This window comes from Gossypium hirsutum, chromosome A09, assembly GCF_007990345.1.
Source record: "Gossypium hirsutum isolate 1008001.06 chromosome A09, Gossypium_hirsutum_v2.1, whole genome shotgun sequence".
Lineage (NCBI taxonomy): Eukaryota > Viridiplantae > Streptophyta > Magnoliopsida > Malvales > Malvaceae > Gossypium > Gossypium hirsutum.
In genome coordinates this window covers 62,947,255-62,963,053 of record NC_053432.1, presented here as the reverse complement: position 1 = coordinate 62,963,053, position 15,799 = coordinate 62,947,255, and the positions used below count along the sequence as shown (strand labels likewise).

Genomic DNA, 15,799 nt, shown 5'->3' with positions numbered 1-15,799 from the left:
CCTTAATTAACTATTAATTCGAAAAAATTATCGGATCAAACTTTAATATAATAATATTTTATCTTCATAAATATTAATATTTAATATTTACGGACCTAGTTTATAGAAATGAGATTCCTAAACGGTAATTTTTTATATCACTGAAAATCAGACCATTATAAAAGCAATTTTTTTTACCTTTTTAAAGTTCAATTAAAAAATATAAAAGTATATTTATTAAAATTAAAGGACTTCAATACCCTTTCTCTTTTCTTTTTTTTTTCTTTTTTTTTTGTAAATTTTAACTTTTAAATAATTTTGGAAGAGTAAATTATTTTTAAAATACTAATATTTAATATTCACGACTCAATATATGGAAATGAGATTCCAAAACCACAATTTTCAATATCACTGAAAATTGGACCGTTACAAAAATAATTTTCTTTTACCATTTTAAAGTTCAATTTTAAAAATATAAAAGTATATTTATTAAAATTAAAGGACTTTCATACCCTTTCTCTTATTTTTTTATTTTAATTTGAACTTTTAAATAATTTTGGAAGAGGGTAAAATTTTTTAAAAATATAATAGTTAAAAAGAGAAAATAAAAAAAAGCAGATAATAGTTGATTAATCAAACATCAATTTAATTATGAAAATATTTACTTATTTAAAATTAATTATATAATGATGTTATTTTAATATTTTATATAAAATATATAAAAACAATTTCAATCTAGAATAAATGTAGAAAAAAAACCTACGTGGAGATTTGTACTAGGAGTCTAGGAATTTTATATCGATTACGTAATTAATTGAGTTAAAAATAGATTAAATTTGTTTTCTAATGACTTACTTAATTGAATTATCTGAACTGATCTAATCAATAACTTGACAAATTCAACTAACAATTCGATTATAAAAATTTTATTATTTTAAATAGAAATCTTTTTTCATTGTTAACAATCCAAAAGAGTTTTTGACATAGATAATTAATCACAAGAATTATTAATATTTCAAATTCTACATCTTTGAATTTTGATCTAACATGTAAAGTTACATAATTAAAATGAATTCTGGTTTAATTTATTATTCAAGATGCTCGAGTTTATTTATTGATGGCGATACGGATTTTTCTGGTACAGCAGTGGCAAGAGATAATCTTGGTAGATGGTTTGGGGGAGTTGGGAGAAACATTGGCAAATGCAACGTCGAGTAGACTAAGCTTTGGACGATTTATGATGGACTCCTTCTAGCTTGAAATGCTAAATGGGCTAATGTTATTGTTGGAAAGGACTGTGCTCAAGCTATTGAGGTCATTTTAGATAAGTCCAATGGGCAATTGAATATAGACTTAGTTCTAAAAATTCAATAGCTTTGTAAGAAAGAATGGGGAGTGGACATACAAAAGAATGGGGAGTGGACATACAAAAGGTCCCAAGAGAAGCCAATATAGCGGCACACATATAGGTTGGGATGATAAGAGCTCTTCCTTATGGCCCTAAAGCTTTCCAAGAGATTCCAACAGCTATAGTTGAGCAAATTCGGATGGATGGTCAATTCGTACGTAATTGTACTGGAATAAACTTGTAATTAATTTTTACTTTTCTCTACAAAAGATATATATTAATTAATCAATTTAACCGATCAAATCAATCTACGTTAACCATTTGTGCACCCTAATTTATAAATAGGTTCAGTTGCGACTAATAATTAAAATATTCAAATCTAAATATTACCCAAATCCCCCCCAAAAAAAAAGAAAAAAAAAACCTTTAATAATAAAACAAAGCAAAAAGCCTTGTATTTATTTAGTGTAATATGAAGAATATATTATTGATTTACATTTCAGTTCAACCCTTCCATATCGTATATGTTTAACAGAGAGAATACAAAGCTAGAAAGAACATATTGATGAAAGAAATTGAAGATGCCATGTCAGAGGCCTTTCTCTAACATTTGGTGGGAATTCTCAATGGATTGTAACCTCTGCAGCAAAAGCTGGCGGCGGAATTTTTGGATGAATGCTTCGGCACTTTTGTTCACCTCCTCCACGCTCCATTCTTCGCTGCCTTTTCCTCCATCTTCATCATGCCTTTATTATCTTGCGATTTATCAACATTTTGTTGTGGAATTTTGGGGTTTTGGCTAGAATCTGAGTCGTTCTTCATTGCAATTCCAAGCTGCCTTCTTTTGTGTGTGTGGATAAGGTGATGGTTTCCCATGCTAATAGGTTTTCATAATTATAAGAGGAAAGACTTAAGTTTTCCATGTTAATAGATTGCATGAAGCAATTAGATTAGACCCGGCCTAATAAATAAGTTGTTTTAATTGGGTACAACTCCATCGTAGTAGAATTTTCAAGTAAATGATATGGATAAGCTATTAGATGGAAGAAAAGTGTTTGGGGTGAATAAAATGGGGAATGGTAAGGTTTTCATAGCTTAGTGCAAACACTTTCCTCATTTTCCCATCTCATTTAATCATTCTTACCTTCTTAAAAAAGGATATTTAAGGTCCTCAAATCCCCTCCTATGTATCTTCCATATGTGGTAAAGATATATATATATGTATATGCTTTTTTCCTCATTTTAATATTAATATTCCATGTTAATTAACTTAATTAAATAATATTTAGATCCAAATGTAATTGTCACATACGTAAATTGTTGATGCACATTTGAGTAATGTGGATTTGGGTTATGGAGATGAGAGGTCCTACGATAAGAAAAGAAGAGTAAGCTATGAGGACGTTGGAGTTGACACTCCAATCAATCTTCAATGCTTAAGCCAATGATTTAGTTTAAGGGGTTTTATAGGTCCTTTTGTGTTTAATTCCCTCCTGCCTTTCATGTAACAGTTCCTTAAGTCTTGGAGTCCAAGGTGTCTCGAGATTGGCTCAATCTTTTACTTTGTCCTGTTTTAAACTTGTCAAGCTTTGTGCTCGCTTGATTTTTATGGCGCCAGGGTTTTTGCTTGTCATTTTACGTACACTTTACTTCTGATACGAATAAAATTTCTAAATTTTTTTATGAAATTTATTGATTTGTTAATTCTTTTAAATTTTTTATAAATTATACATGGATTACCATGCATGTAGGTAATCACATCAATGCTGTAATCAAAATGATAAAATTAAGAAATATTAATGACTAAATTTATCGTTATAATATAAATTATGATTAATTTTTTAGAAAAGTCAACAGGTAAGAGTAAAAAAATGTAAAAATATTGGGAAGGGTTGAAATTAGAATTCCAAATTTGCTAGATATTTAACGTGAATCAATTAAATCTAATTTATAATTTATAATAAAAGAATGAACTACACAAATCCGATCAGGGTAATGCTTTACCTCCTACTTCATTATTATGTACAAAATTAAAAAAGAATTCATTCTCTTTATAATATTTATTTTTTAAAATAAATCCTATAATTATCTATAAATTTGGATAATGTACAATGTATATATCAAATTTGATTGTAAATAAAAAAAATTTAAAATAATATTATTAAAAAACTTATCACAAACCTTAAACATAAATATTAAATTAAACATGAAAAGTACAAAAAATATATATAATTTTTATAATATTAGACATAAATTAAAATTCATATATAAAATTTTCAAACAAAATTTATCCCAAATCTTAGCATTTTTTAATATAATTAAATATCTAATCCATATAAAAATTAAAAATAATAATAGAAAAGAATTGGTCTGTCGTCCTTGGCACGCTACTGTCTGTCACTCTGACAAGGTGTTTAGGGTTTTATTTTTTTCGTTTCTTGGTTTTGTTTTGTGGAGGAGGCGTTCATTGGTTGTGACCTTCTGCATACTGTTGATAGAAGGTATAGTTCATGATAGTACCTGCAAAGATGGAAAACGAACTGGCTCAACCCTCAATTAATGATGAAGAAGATGAAGTTTTTCAAATACAACCAGATCATAACAGAGAAGGAAGGGGGGAGATTTTTCAACTTGTGGGTTGTTTCCTAACCGCTAGTGTCATCCATTTTCCAGCAATGAGGAGTACTTTGGTTAATTTGTGGCATCCAGTTTGGGGCGTTCAGATCCGAGATATGGGAGAGAAAATGTATTTGTTCCAATTTTTTCATATTATGGATATGGAAAGAGTTATTAAGGGATCTCCTTGGACCTTCAACAACTATTTGCTACTTCTTTATAAATTGAATTGGGGAGAGGATCCATTACAAGTACCCTTAGTTATGACGCCGTTTTGGGTTCAAATACATGATGTCCCCATTGGGTTATTTTTTGAGAGCTTGGCTGTTCAAATGGGGAATTTTTTAGGGGTTTTTCTAAAATATGATGGCTCTAATCTGGGCAAAGAGAATAGGAATTTTATGAGGATCAGAGTACAAATTGATGTAAGGCGTCCTTTAAAAAGGAAGAAGCAGATTTTGTTTTCTGGAAGAAGGTCATATGTTACTTTCAAGTATGAGCGATTATCGTTATTTTGTTTTTTCTGCGGAAGATTAGGTCATAGCGATTCCTTTTGTGAAACAAAGATGGCACTATGGGTGGAAGTAGTTGAAATGGGATGGGATTTGTCATTACGAGCTCAGACCCGTAGAATGTTAGTAATGAATAGCATATGGTTAAGAGATGATGGGGAGGGGAAAGTGGGCGAAGGTGGGTGACGTATTAAAGGAGGAGGAAGTGGGTACTGGAGGGTGGAAAATAAAAGAAGATGCATAAAACTTGTGAATCCAGTTCTTGGTTTTAATTTAGAAGGGAGTTCGTCAGGTTCTAATCAAAGGGTGACAGAGGTTTTGTCAAAACAATTTCATGAATCCATGGAACATGATTTGGAGGACCCAACATTAGTAGGAGAGGAAGGGAAGAAAAGATCTAGAGTTGAATATGATAATTCCAACGAAAATGAAGATAACAGTAAGGTGCTGTCCAGAAATAGGAAATGGGAGGAATGCAATCTAATATTATTGGCGGCTGCCAAAAGGCAAGCCAACCGAATGCAATGAAAATTTTAAGTTGGAATGTTCGGGGTTTGGGGAGACCTCGAACAATTAGAAGACTTTGGCACTCGCTAAAGACTTTTAATCCCCAATTAGTCTTCTTTATAGAGACTAAACTTTGTAGTTCCAAATGGAGAGAGTTCGAAGAAGTTGTGGCTTTGCAAATGGAATTGAGGTCAATTCGGATGGAACGAGAGGAGGCTTGTGTATGGCATGGAAAAATGATACTGAGATAACACTTAAAAGTTTTTCAAAGAGACACATTGGTGTGATCGTGGATGACACAGAAATCAGGGGCAAAGTGGCGTCTTACGGGCTTTTATGGTACACCTTATGCTCGAGATAGAGAAAACTCTTGGGCTGTACTAAAAACTCTTAACCACGATGAAGATACCCCATGGTTTGTTTGCGGGGACTTTAATGAAATTATGTATGGCTTTGAAAAATAGGGAGGCTTACCTAGAGAAGAAAAAAGGATAGAACTGTTCCGAAAGACGTTGAGGAATGTCAACTAAATGATGTGAGCTTTTCGGGGAGGTGGTTTACTTGGGAGAGGGGGAATCTACCTGAGACAAATAGTCGAGAACGACTCAATAGGGGGGTTGCTAATACAAGTTGGATGGCTTTATTTCCTGAAGTGGTAGTCCAACATCTGGTTAATTCTTTTTTAGATCATTGCCCTGTATTGATTGAGACTAGTCAAGAAGTGGTCAAGAGAAGAGAAGTTAATTTCAAATTTGACGCATGGTGGACTTTAGAAGACTCATTTAATGAAAAAGTTAAAAACCTTTGGGGAAGGGCAGTAGGAGAAAAGTGTAACAGCCTAATTTTCAGTGGTGTCAGAACAGTAATTTGAGATCACTAAATCCGACAAATGAGTAGGAAATATTATTAATTTAGTGAGTATAAGTTAAATGTGAAGTTAGGAAAAATTTTGAAGTAGTGAATAGTGTACTAAAAATAAATATTAAAATAATTAGAATCGAAAACGAGGTATCGAGACCTCGAGAATTTTAAATCGAGCCATAAATATTTTTATAAATATTTATAGAGTGTTAATAAGTCAGTATTAAAGTTTCGTCAAGAAATTTTAAAGTTCTGATAGTTAATTGAACAAAAAGAACTACATTGTATTAAATGCAAAATTGTGGGAAATGATTAAATAGCTTAAATGATAAAAGAAAGAGGGTTTAAAAGGCAAATAGACCCAAGGTCTCTTTGGGCTGGACGGCAATGGCATGAAATCAGCAAGAAAATAAGGAGAATTAAGGGAAAAATTGGAAAATTGCAAAATTTACTTAATAAAGCTAGGACTAAAGTGGAATTATCTAGATTTCTCTTTATTTTTCTGCATTCTCATCAGAAAAAACACCATGGAAGAGTTCCCTTAAGCTGGTTTTTCATAGTTTTATTTCAAGTAAGTTTAATTCTTGATTATTTCTTGAATTTTTTGTGTTTTTGTGACTTTTACAACTAGGTCCACTTGTTGAACTAATTAGTTTTTGATTCTATGAAAGAAATTGAAAGTTTCTATGAATATGTGGTGGAATTATATGATGATTTGGCATGGAATTAGAGCTTTAAATTGTTTATATGCTGATTTTATTGAAAGAATTGAATAGAAAGTGAATATTTGGGACCTAATTGTAAAAGAGTTTGAAGTTAGAGTTTTATGTGAAAATTCTGAATTTCAATAGTTATGAAATAAGTTATAATGTCTAGGAAAAATATTAATTGAGAAAATTATCTTAATTGAGGGGTTAATTGAGAAAGGACTGAATTGTATGAATTGTGAAATTTGGGGCAAAATAGAAATCAACATTTTGCACTAAAACTGTTTTGGACATCAGCAGTAGTCTAACTTTGAAAAATCACCAAAAATTGTAGAAATGGAATTAGAGGATGAATAGAATATGAAATTAAAGCTTATTGAGTTTAGTTTCTTATAGAAGAAATGATGTAAGCAATGGAATTGTAAATCATGAGATATGATAAATTTTGTGAGATAAGGTCAGAATGATTTCAGGTTACCCTTTTCTGACTTTATAAAATCATATAAAATTGGGTAAAAATAACTAGGGCTTAAATTTATATTTTTAGAATTCTTAATGAGTCTATTTTCAAGAAAAACAAACGAGAACATCATTAGAATCTTGTAAGAGGAGATAATTAATTTTTAGTGAAGAAGGGTCGGAACCATCAGACAGCAGAATGGGGGAGACTTCAATGAATAAACTGTATTAATTGGCCCAACCAAAAATTATGAAATTTTTATGGTAAGAAGATATGTGAGTCTAGTTTTAGGAAAAATTAGTGGATCTTAATTTTGAGTTCCGTAGCTTTAGATATAAATAATTTAGTGACTATGACACGGGTGGGTAGCTTGAATATTCACATAAGTAATTAGTGAAAATTATGGATAAGGTTACTTACAAGTGTGTTATTTATACTAAGGATGTGGATGGAGAGGAGGAGGAGGAAAAATATGTGAATGACTCGTGTATAAATTAAACACATGCCCGATTATAATCGATAAGTATTGGATTAGAAATGATATAATGTTTTATTTGGAATATTTATTATGAAATTATGATTATCGTTATAATACAAAATTTGAACTTGTGAGTTTATATGGCTAAATTTTAGTGATTATTTGTTAATTTTATGAATTTCATGATGTGTTATTTCATATGTATTGATGATAAAATCGTGAATAATGTAAAAGCATGAAAATATAATAAATGATAAAATTGAGCATTTCAGTTCAGTGACAAGATGAATTGAAGGAAAAGACCATGGTTGGACCACGGCAACAAGTGATAAGTGATAGCTTCGGCTACACTTATCTGATCAAGGACAAGTGAAAGTGATAAGTGATAGCTTCGGCTACACTTATCTGATCAAGGACAAATGACAAGTGAAAAGTGGTAGCTTCGGCTACCTGATCAGTGAAAAGTGGTAGCTTCTGCTACCTGATCAGTGAAAAGTGGTAGCTCCGACTACCTGATCAGTGAAAAATGGTAGCTCTGGCTACCTGATCAGTGAATGTGGTAGCTTCGGCTACAAGTGACAAGTGATTTCCGTATAAGATCATATCTGGGATATGGCATCAGTGAGATATGCGATTCTTGTAAGACCATAACTGGGCTGTGGCATCGATATGTGATGTGTGATTACGTGTAAGACCATAGCTGGGCTATGACATCGATATATGAAGATGTGTAAGACCATAGTTGAACTATGGCATCGAGTAAACGAAGTGCTCAATTCCGTAAGACGTTCACTAATTTGACAAAGTTTGGTAAGTGTTACATGGAATTATGTAATATAGGAAGTACGAGTTGATAAGATATAAGTATAGAACTTGGTTGATAAATGAATTCATTTGTGATTATATAATTGCTCATCTTGAATGTACTGTCCATATGTATTGATAATTCAAACGTATTAATGAATAAAGTTCCGACATGGAATAAATTGAACACGAGACAAATAATTATGAAATTGAACTCGGAATTCATGAAAATGACAGTTATTGATATATGGAGACATGAGACATTGATATATGAATATGGAAAATGTTTGATAAATGTGTTTATTCATAATTATGGAATTATATACCTCATGTGTACTATTTTCATAAAGATGATATTTCAAATACTTTGGTTATTTAAGCTTAAATATGAAACATTATGAAATCAAAATAAGTTGTTATAAAAATATATTTAGATTACAGAGATATGGCTGATATATGTTGTATGATTACATGACGTGAAATTGTGTATATATACGAGAAATTTAATGAGAATTGAGCCCATACACGTTTCTTTTTATTTATATGAAGTGTACGACTAACAAGGATGGTGAAGTTATAAACAGAGAGTTACACGGGTTGAAAACACGGGCGTGTGACTCTCCAAAGCTTGAAAATTTTCTAAGTATTGCAAAAGTTTCATATGTTTACGGTTTGGTCCCGAACCACCCTGAATGTATGTTTTGGGCCCCATAGGCCCATATAATGGACGTTAAACATATGTATGAAAGTTTTTAATTTAGAAGAAATTTTATGGCTGATTTTTACATGATTGATCATATTAAGTTCGGTAATATCTCGTACCCTATTCTAGGCTTGGAATACGGGTAGGGGGTGTTACATCTTTCACAAAAGCTCGAGTTTTTGATAATCAGACTGAAAAGATGGGCGAGACATATACGAACAAATAGAAATTGGAAGAAGGAGATGTTAACAAAGAAATTATCAGAATTAGTAGAAGCTGAAAGGGATGATAAGAATTTAGCTGACATGATTGACACAAAAATTCAGCTAAACTTTGAAATTGAAAAGAAAGAATATTACTGGGAACAGAGGGCTCGGTTAAACTGGTTGCAACTTGGCGATAAAAACACAGCTTTTTTTCACAGTCATGCAACACAAAGGAGAAGAAAAAACTAGATTAAGAAGCTACATAATGACAATGGAGAGTTCACGGAAGACGTTTGGGAAATGGAAGACATTGTACGGGTGTATTTTGAGAATTTATTCAAAGCTTGGAGGATTGCTTTTAATGAACATGTTTTTTCGGGTATTAAACGTTGTATCTTTGATGAAGATAATAGTAAGCTCTCAGTGCCTTACGAGGAAGAGGAAATTTGGGGAGCTTTGTTTGAGATGGGGTCCACAAAGGCACTAGGGGAAGATGGATTTCCAACCCTTTTTTACCAAAGATGCTGGGATATCGTTGGGAGTGATTTTGTTTCCTTTTGCCTAAATCTTCTGAATGGAAAGATAGAGGTTAGTTCTATTAATGCAACTCAGATTGTGCTTATTCCAAAGATTATTAATCCTTCTAATTTGACTCATTTTCGGCCAATTAGTCTCTGTAATGTTATTTATAAAATTGTGGCAAAGGTGATTGCAAATAGATTTAGAGGAGTCATTGATAAATGTATTGATGAAGCATAGAGCGCATTTGTGCCAGGGAGACTCATAACAGATAATGCACTAGTGGCCTATGAAATTTTACATTCAATGAAACAGAAGAGAGGGGGGAAGAAGGGATTTATGGCCGTCAAGTTAGATATGAGTAAGGCCTACGATAGAGTAGAATGGAATTTTATTCAAGAAATTATGAGTAGAATAGGTTTTGCTCAAAAATGGATTGAATCTATTATGAAATTTATCTCTAGTGTTTCTTATTCAGTAATGGTTAATGGTAATAAATGAGATATATTTTATCCAACAAAAGGACTTAGGCAAGAAAATCCATTAAGCCCTTTTTTATTTCTGATATGTGGGGAGGGTCTATCAGGTCTAATGCGAATGGCTATTAGTGAAGGAGTTATAAAAGGTGTCAAAGCTAGTAGAAGTGGCCCTAGGGTGTCTCATTTACTATTTGCTGATGACTGCATAATGTTTAAAGAAGCAATAAGAAGGGGAGTAAGCGCAATCAAGTAGATTTTGTGAATATAAAAATAGTTCAGGTCAGTGCGTAAACTTTGAAAAATCAGCAGTATTTTTTAGCAACAACATATCTGAGGAAGTTAGGCAAATGGTGATCACCCAATTGGGAATCCGCAGCTCCAATGAATTAGAAAGGTATTTAGGACTGCCAAGTTTAGTTGGAAGAAGGAAAAAAGAATTTTTTCAAGCATTGAAGGACAGAATGAAACAGCGGATTGATAATTGGAGTACGAGATTACTATCTCTAGGTGGAAAGGAAATATTTATTAAAGTAGTTTTACAAGCGATACCGACTTACTTAATGGTCTGTTTTTTATTACCGAAGACATTATGTGATGAAATGGAAGCCACTGTAGCCAAGTTTTGGTGGCAAAAAGGACGTGGAAAGAAATGAATTCATTGGTGTTTATGGAGAAATATGTGTTCTTTAAAAGAAGTTGGAGGTATGGGTTTTCGAAATTTTTTCCAATTTAATGTTGCGTTATTAGCCAAGCAGGGCTGGCGCCTTATTAATAATCCGAGTTCATTATTAGCCAGAGTTTTTAAAGCCAAATATTATCCGCAATCAAATTTTTTAAACGCACAGTTGGGCTGGTTACCTTCATATACCTGGAAGAGCATCTGGGCAGCACGAGGGCTCATTCAGGATGGGCTGTATTGGAGAGTCAGTCAAGGAATCGAGATTGATGTCTAGACTGATCGCTGGATTCTTGGATGTGAAGCCATTAGTAGACAAGGTAGAGAGACAAACAACGATGTCCTATTAGTTTCAGATTTAATCAATAATACTAGTAGGACTTGGAAGCGAGACCTGATTAACAATACCTTTTAATCGGGCATAGCGCAAAAAATTTTGAAGATTCCTTTGGCAGAGACAGAACATGCTGACTTTCAGGTGTGGAAAGAGGAACGTTCAGGGGAGTTCTTAGTAAGAAGCGCCTATAAACTACATTACAGCCCAAAATAAGAAACTTCTATAGAAAATTATGGGATTTACAACTACTGGGTAAAATAAAGATACTAGTTTGGCGAATTTCATGGAACTACATCCCTTCCCTAGTAAATCTAAGATCCAAAAAAGTAACAGAGAATGCTCGGTGCCCTCGTTGCAGACTCGAAGAGGAAGACTGTAACACCCCTAACCTGTATCCGCTGCCAGAACAGGGTTTCGGAGCATTACTACCATTTACAGATCACTAAAAAAAATTAAATACTTACCGTTTCTTCATAAGCATATATCATTCATTTCATTATATCAATATTTCATGCTCTATCATTTCCATATATTTTATGTATATTTATTCCGGTAATAGTTTATATCAAACTTAACATAAATTATATTCCATGTACTTATACTTATTTCGTTTATCTATCTTTATAATTATTTCATATAACCATTCGTCATTTGATACATATTACCTGAATATCAATTGTTCAACAGATGTCATAGGGTCTCCCATCCACGGTTTTATTTATCTTTGACATGATGCCATAGTGCCTTTCAACTATGGTCTTACTCATTTTCTGTCATGTTGCCATGGTATCTTTCAACCATGGTCTTATTCATTTCATGTCACACTGCCATGGTATCTTTCAACCATGGTCTTATTTATTTCCCGTCATGTTGTCATGGTATCTTTCAACCATGGTCTTACACGTTTCATATCAGGCTGCCATGGTATCTTTCAGCCATGGTCTTACACGTTTCATATCAGGCTGCCATGGTATCTTTCAACCATGGTCTTACACATTTCATATCAGGTTGCCATGGTATCTTTCTACCATGGTCTTACACATTTCATATCAGAGAGCACACTCCCGCGAACCTCATCCTTACAGTGGGATTACCAGTCCAGGCTAAATCCCCTATAATATAAACTCATAGAGTATTGTCGGGATTACCAGTCCAGGCTAAATCCCCTGCAACGACAATTACTCTAATGAGCTTGGATCTGAATTACCAGTCCAGGCTAAATTCAGACCCTAATTTGGATTACCCGTCCGGGCTAAATCCATTTACACGTATTCTTCGGGAGGGCTATATCAGGATAGGATCACCCGTCCGGGCTAGATCCTTTTTACCGTCAATTCCTTTTCAGAGATCCATCGAATTTTCCTTTCATTCAACCGGGATTTATTTTCAATTTATATCGAGTATTATCAATATTTTATCAAATATCATGAATTGAACATTCAAATCATATTTTCATCACATAATCACATATTTCAAGTATTTAAAATACAATTCAAGTTACACAAACTTACCTCATTGCTTGTTTGTGTTTATAATTTCATTAATCCGATATCTTTTCTTTTCCACGATCAAGTCTCATATTTGAGTCGTCCGGATCTTTATAAATAAATTTGATCATCATTTTCATTCATTTCATATTCTAATGCATTTAATTAATGCTCTAGGTAAAATTACCATTTTGCTCCTAAACTTTTAATTAATGATGATTTCGTCCTTAGGGTCAGGAAAATAAAATTCTTGCAATTTAATCCTTATTTCCAGCTATTATTCTCATATATATTGATAACAGTCCATGAATTCTATAAAATATCAGAATTTTCTATAATTTCAACACTTTTCAATTTAATCCCTAAAACATGTTTTCCCCCGATCTTGAACTAAATTAATAATTTCATTCAAATTTGTAATTTAAATAATAAAATAATCCATTTCATGCAATTTGGTCATTTCTGACATTTTTACAAAATTGCCTATAAAGTTTTACTTTTATTCAATTTAGTCCCTGAGCCTAAAATATGCAAATTAGCCATGCTAGATGAATATTCATACATATTTCCCCTCCTCCTCCTCTCCATTCCACATCCTTAATGTAGATAACACACTTGTAAGTAACATTATCCATAATTTTTATTATTTACTTTTATGAATATTCAAGCTGTCCATCTGTGTCATAGTCACTAAATTATTTATATCTGGAGCTATAGAACTCCAAATTAATATCCGCTAATTTTCTCTGAAACTAGACTCATATATATTCTTACCATAAAATTTTCAGAATTTTTGGTTTAGCCAATAAGTACAGTTTATTCTTTAAAGTTACCCCTGTTGTGCTGTCTGACAGTTCTGACCCTTCTTTACTAAAAATTAATTATCTCCTCGTACAGAATTCTAATGATGTTAATGTTTGTTTATATTGAAAATAGACGCATTCAGGATTCTAAAAATATAAATTTAAGCCCCTAATTATTTTTATCCATTTTTTTATGATTTTACAAATTCAGAACAGGGAAACCCGAAATCATTCTGACCTTGTCTCACAAAATTCATCATATCTCATGATTTACAGTTCCATTTCTTACATCATTTCTTCTATAAGAAACTAGACTTAATAAGCTTTAATTTCATATTTTATTCATTTTATAATTAGATTTATATAATTTTTAATTATTTTTCAAACTTAGACTACTGCTGCTGTCCAAAACTGTTTTAGTACAAGATATTAATTACCATGTTATAACATCCTTATTTTCTTTTTCTACACCATTTCTCATCACTTTCTCTTATTTTCTCTTCACTAACATATCAAGAACATAAGACCTTATGTAAGAAAACTCTACTATAACATTATATCCATGTTTTATCAATAATAACAAACTTAAAAACATATTGAAATCTTGATATACTTACCTTGTTCTATTGATACTAATCTTTAACTTGATTTTATCTCTCCTCCAGCTTCTATTTCTTGAATCCAACTTGATATTCTAACTCCCCATGGTCTCCTTAACATTTCTCTCTCTTAGTAGCAATGGAAATTCTTTTGATTTCTAGGTGGAAATGGTGAATTTTTGGTGGAAGGACCAAATTGTAAAGAAAAGAAAATTTCTTTCTTTTCCTTCTCTTCTAACGTTGGCTGCATGCATGGAAAGATGATGAAAATTCTTCATCTTTCCTTCCTTTTATACTAAATTATTAATAATAAAATAATAATAAAATATCTCATTAAAATAATATATATCTAATTAAATAATCATAAAATATCATCAACATCATCATTACTTTCTAGATTTCTCTCTCTTCCAATTGACCATTTTTCCCTTTATTATCTTTTAAAATTCCATCCTTGAGTCATCATTTAATTTTGATAAAATTGCAATTTAGTCCCTCATAGTTCTTCACCTATTCAATTTGGTCCTAATTCATCCATTTTCTTTAGTTTCTAGATCATTCCACTCTTAAAATATTTACACTATTGGTCCTTCAACTTTTTCATATTTATACTTAACCCCTTAAATTTTGAGTATTTACTCTTCTGCAACAAAACTTTTCTCACTTTTACAATTTAGTCCTTTCTTGAATTAATATATCATAATATACTTCTTAATATTGACATAACTCAAAATTTCCCTTTATGTCACTTTATTTCCATATTTTACTATATCAAGGATAATATCTTACTGTAAAAATTTTCAAGGTATTACAAAGACAGTAACCATATCTTTAGATTTTGTCCTGCAATCAGTTAAATATGGAATCTCATTAATCTCTCTTGGACCATTGATCATGATAATCAAAGTTTCTAGGAGTGGCTTATCTGGGTTTTTGAAAGGAGTACAATGGAGCAATGTAACACCCCTACCCCGTATCCATCGCCGGAATAGGTAAAGGGGCATTATCGGACTTGAAACTCATATCAGAACAGTAAAAATTTCGAATATATATATATTTTTTATAAAGAACATTCCTTTAGGTAAATACTAAAGACAGTCAGGGATACAATTTAACTTCTATAAGTACACATTCAAAAGATGTCATTTTCGCGTGGCTTATATACATTAACCAAAATATTCTTCGGCCACTGGTCTATTCTTTACATACCATAGAATAATTCAAAACATAATAGTAACAAGCAGTGGATAGTGATAGTGTGACTAGTTGCTGACGATCCCCGAGCCTGTAGCTTCCAAATGAGATCTATAAAACAGAGGAAACAAAGTAAACGGAGTAAGCATTACAATGCTTAGTAAGTTTTAAGCAGTGTTAACAGATAACAATCAAATTATAACATAATTGTTCGTATCTTTATTTCACTATTCCTTCGGGCATACCATCCCTTTACCGAATATGCACATCTCATCATATATAATAGGCAGATAAATTCTCACTTGATAGTGATCTCTTATAAACATAGGTACATTACATGTTTTCACCTAACTTTCCACATTGACCAAACGCACAATAATCATAGAACAGTCTTATTGCTTTACTCACATATGCGTCACATAACGACCTTGTGATTTAGTCCAAATCAAGCTTAAATATAATCTCAAAATACATACCTGACCAACTTAACGCATTGAACGTATTTATTACCAATTGTTACTGTG

At 32.0% G+C, this 15,799-nt stretch overlaps 1 protein-coding gene across 1 annotated transcript; it reads left to right on the top strand.

Moving 5' to 3' along the window:
* Positions 1 to 3,855: 3,855 nt before the first annotated feature.
* LOC121206022 (uncharacterized) lies at positions 3,856 to 4,983 on the top strand. The gene is made up of 2 exons (XM_041076185.1): positions 3,856 to 4,633; positions 4,733 to 4,983. Exons 1-2 carry the CDS (start codon positions 3,856 to 3,858, stop codon positions 4,981 to 4,983), a joined length of 1,029 nt encoding a protein of 342 aa, XP_040932119.1.
* Positions 4,984 to 15,799: the final 10,816 nt, after the last annotated feature.

Bases quoted from the DNA above. Each gene is read 5' to 3' on its own strand.
- LOC121206022 (XM_041076185.1), top strand. From the start codon at position 3,856: ATGGAAAACGAACTGGCTCAACCCTCAATTAATGATGAAGAAGATGAA. The intron at 4,634-4,732 runs GTGGGTGACGTA...GTTTTAATTTAG, and splicing joins GGAGGGGAAAGTGGGCGAAG to AAGGGAGTTCGTCAGGTTCT.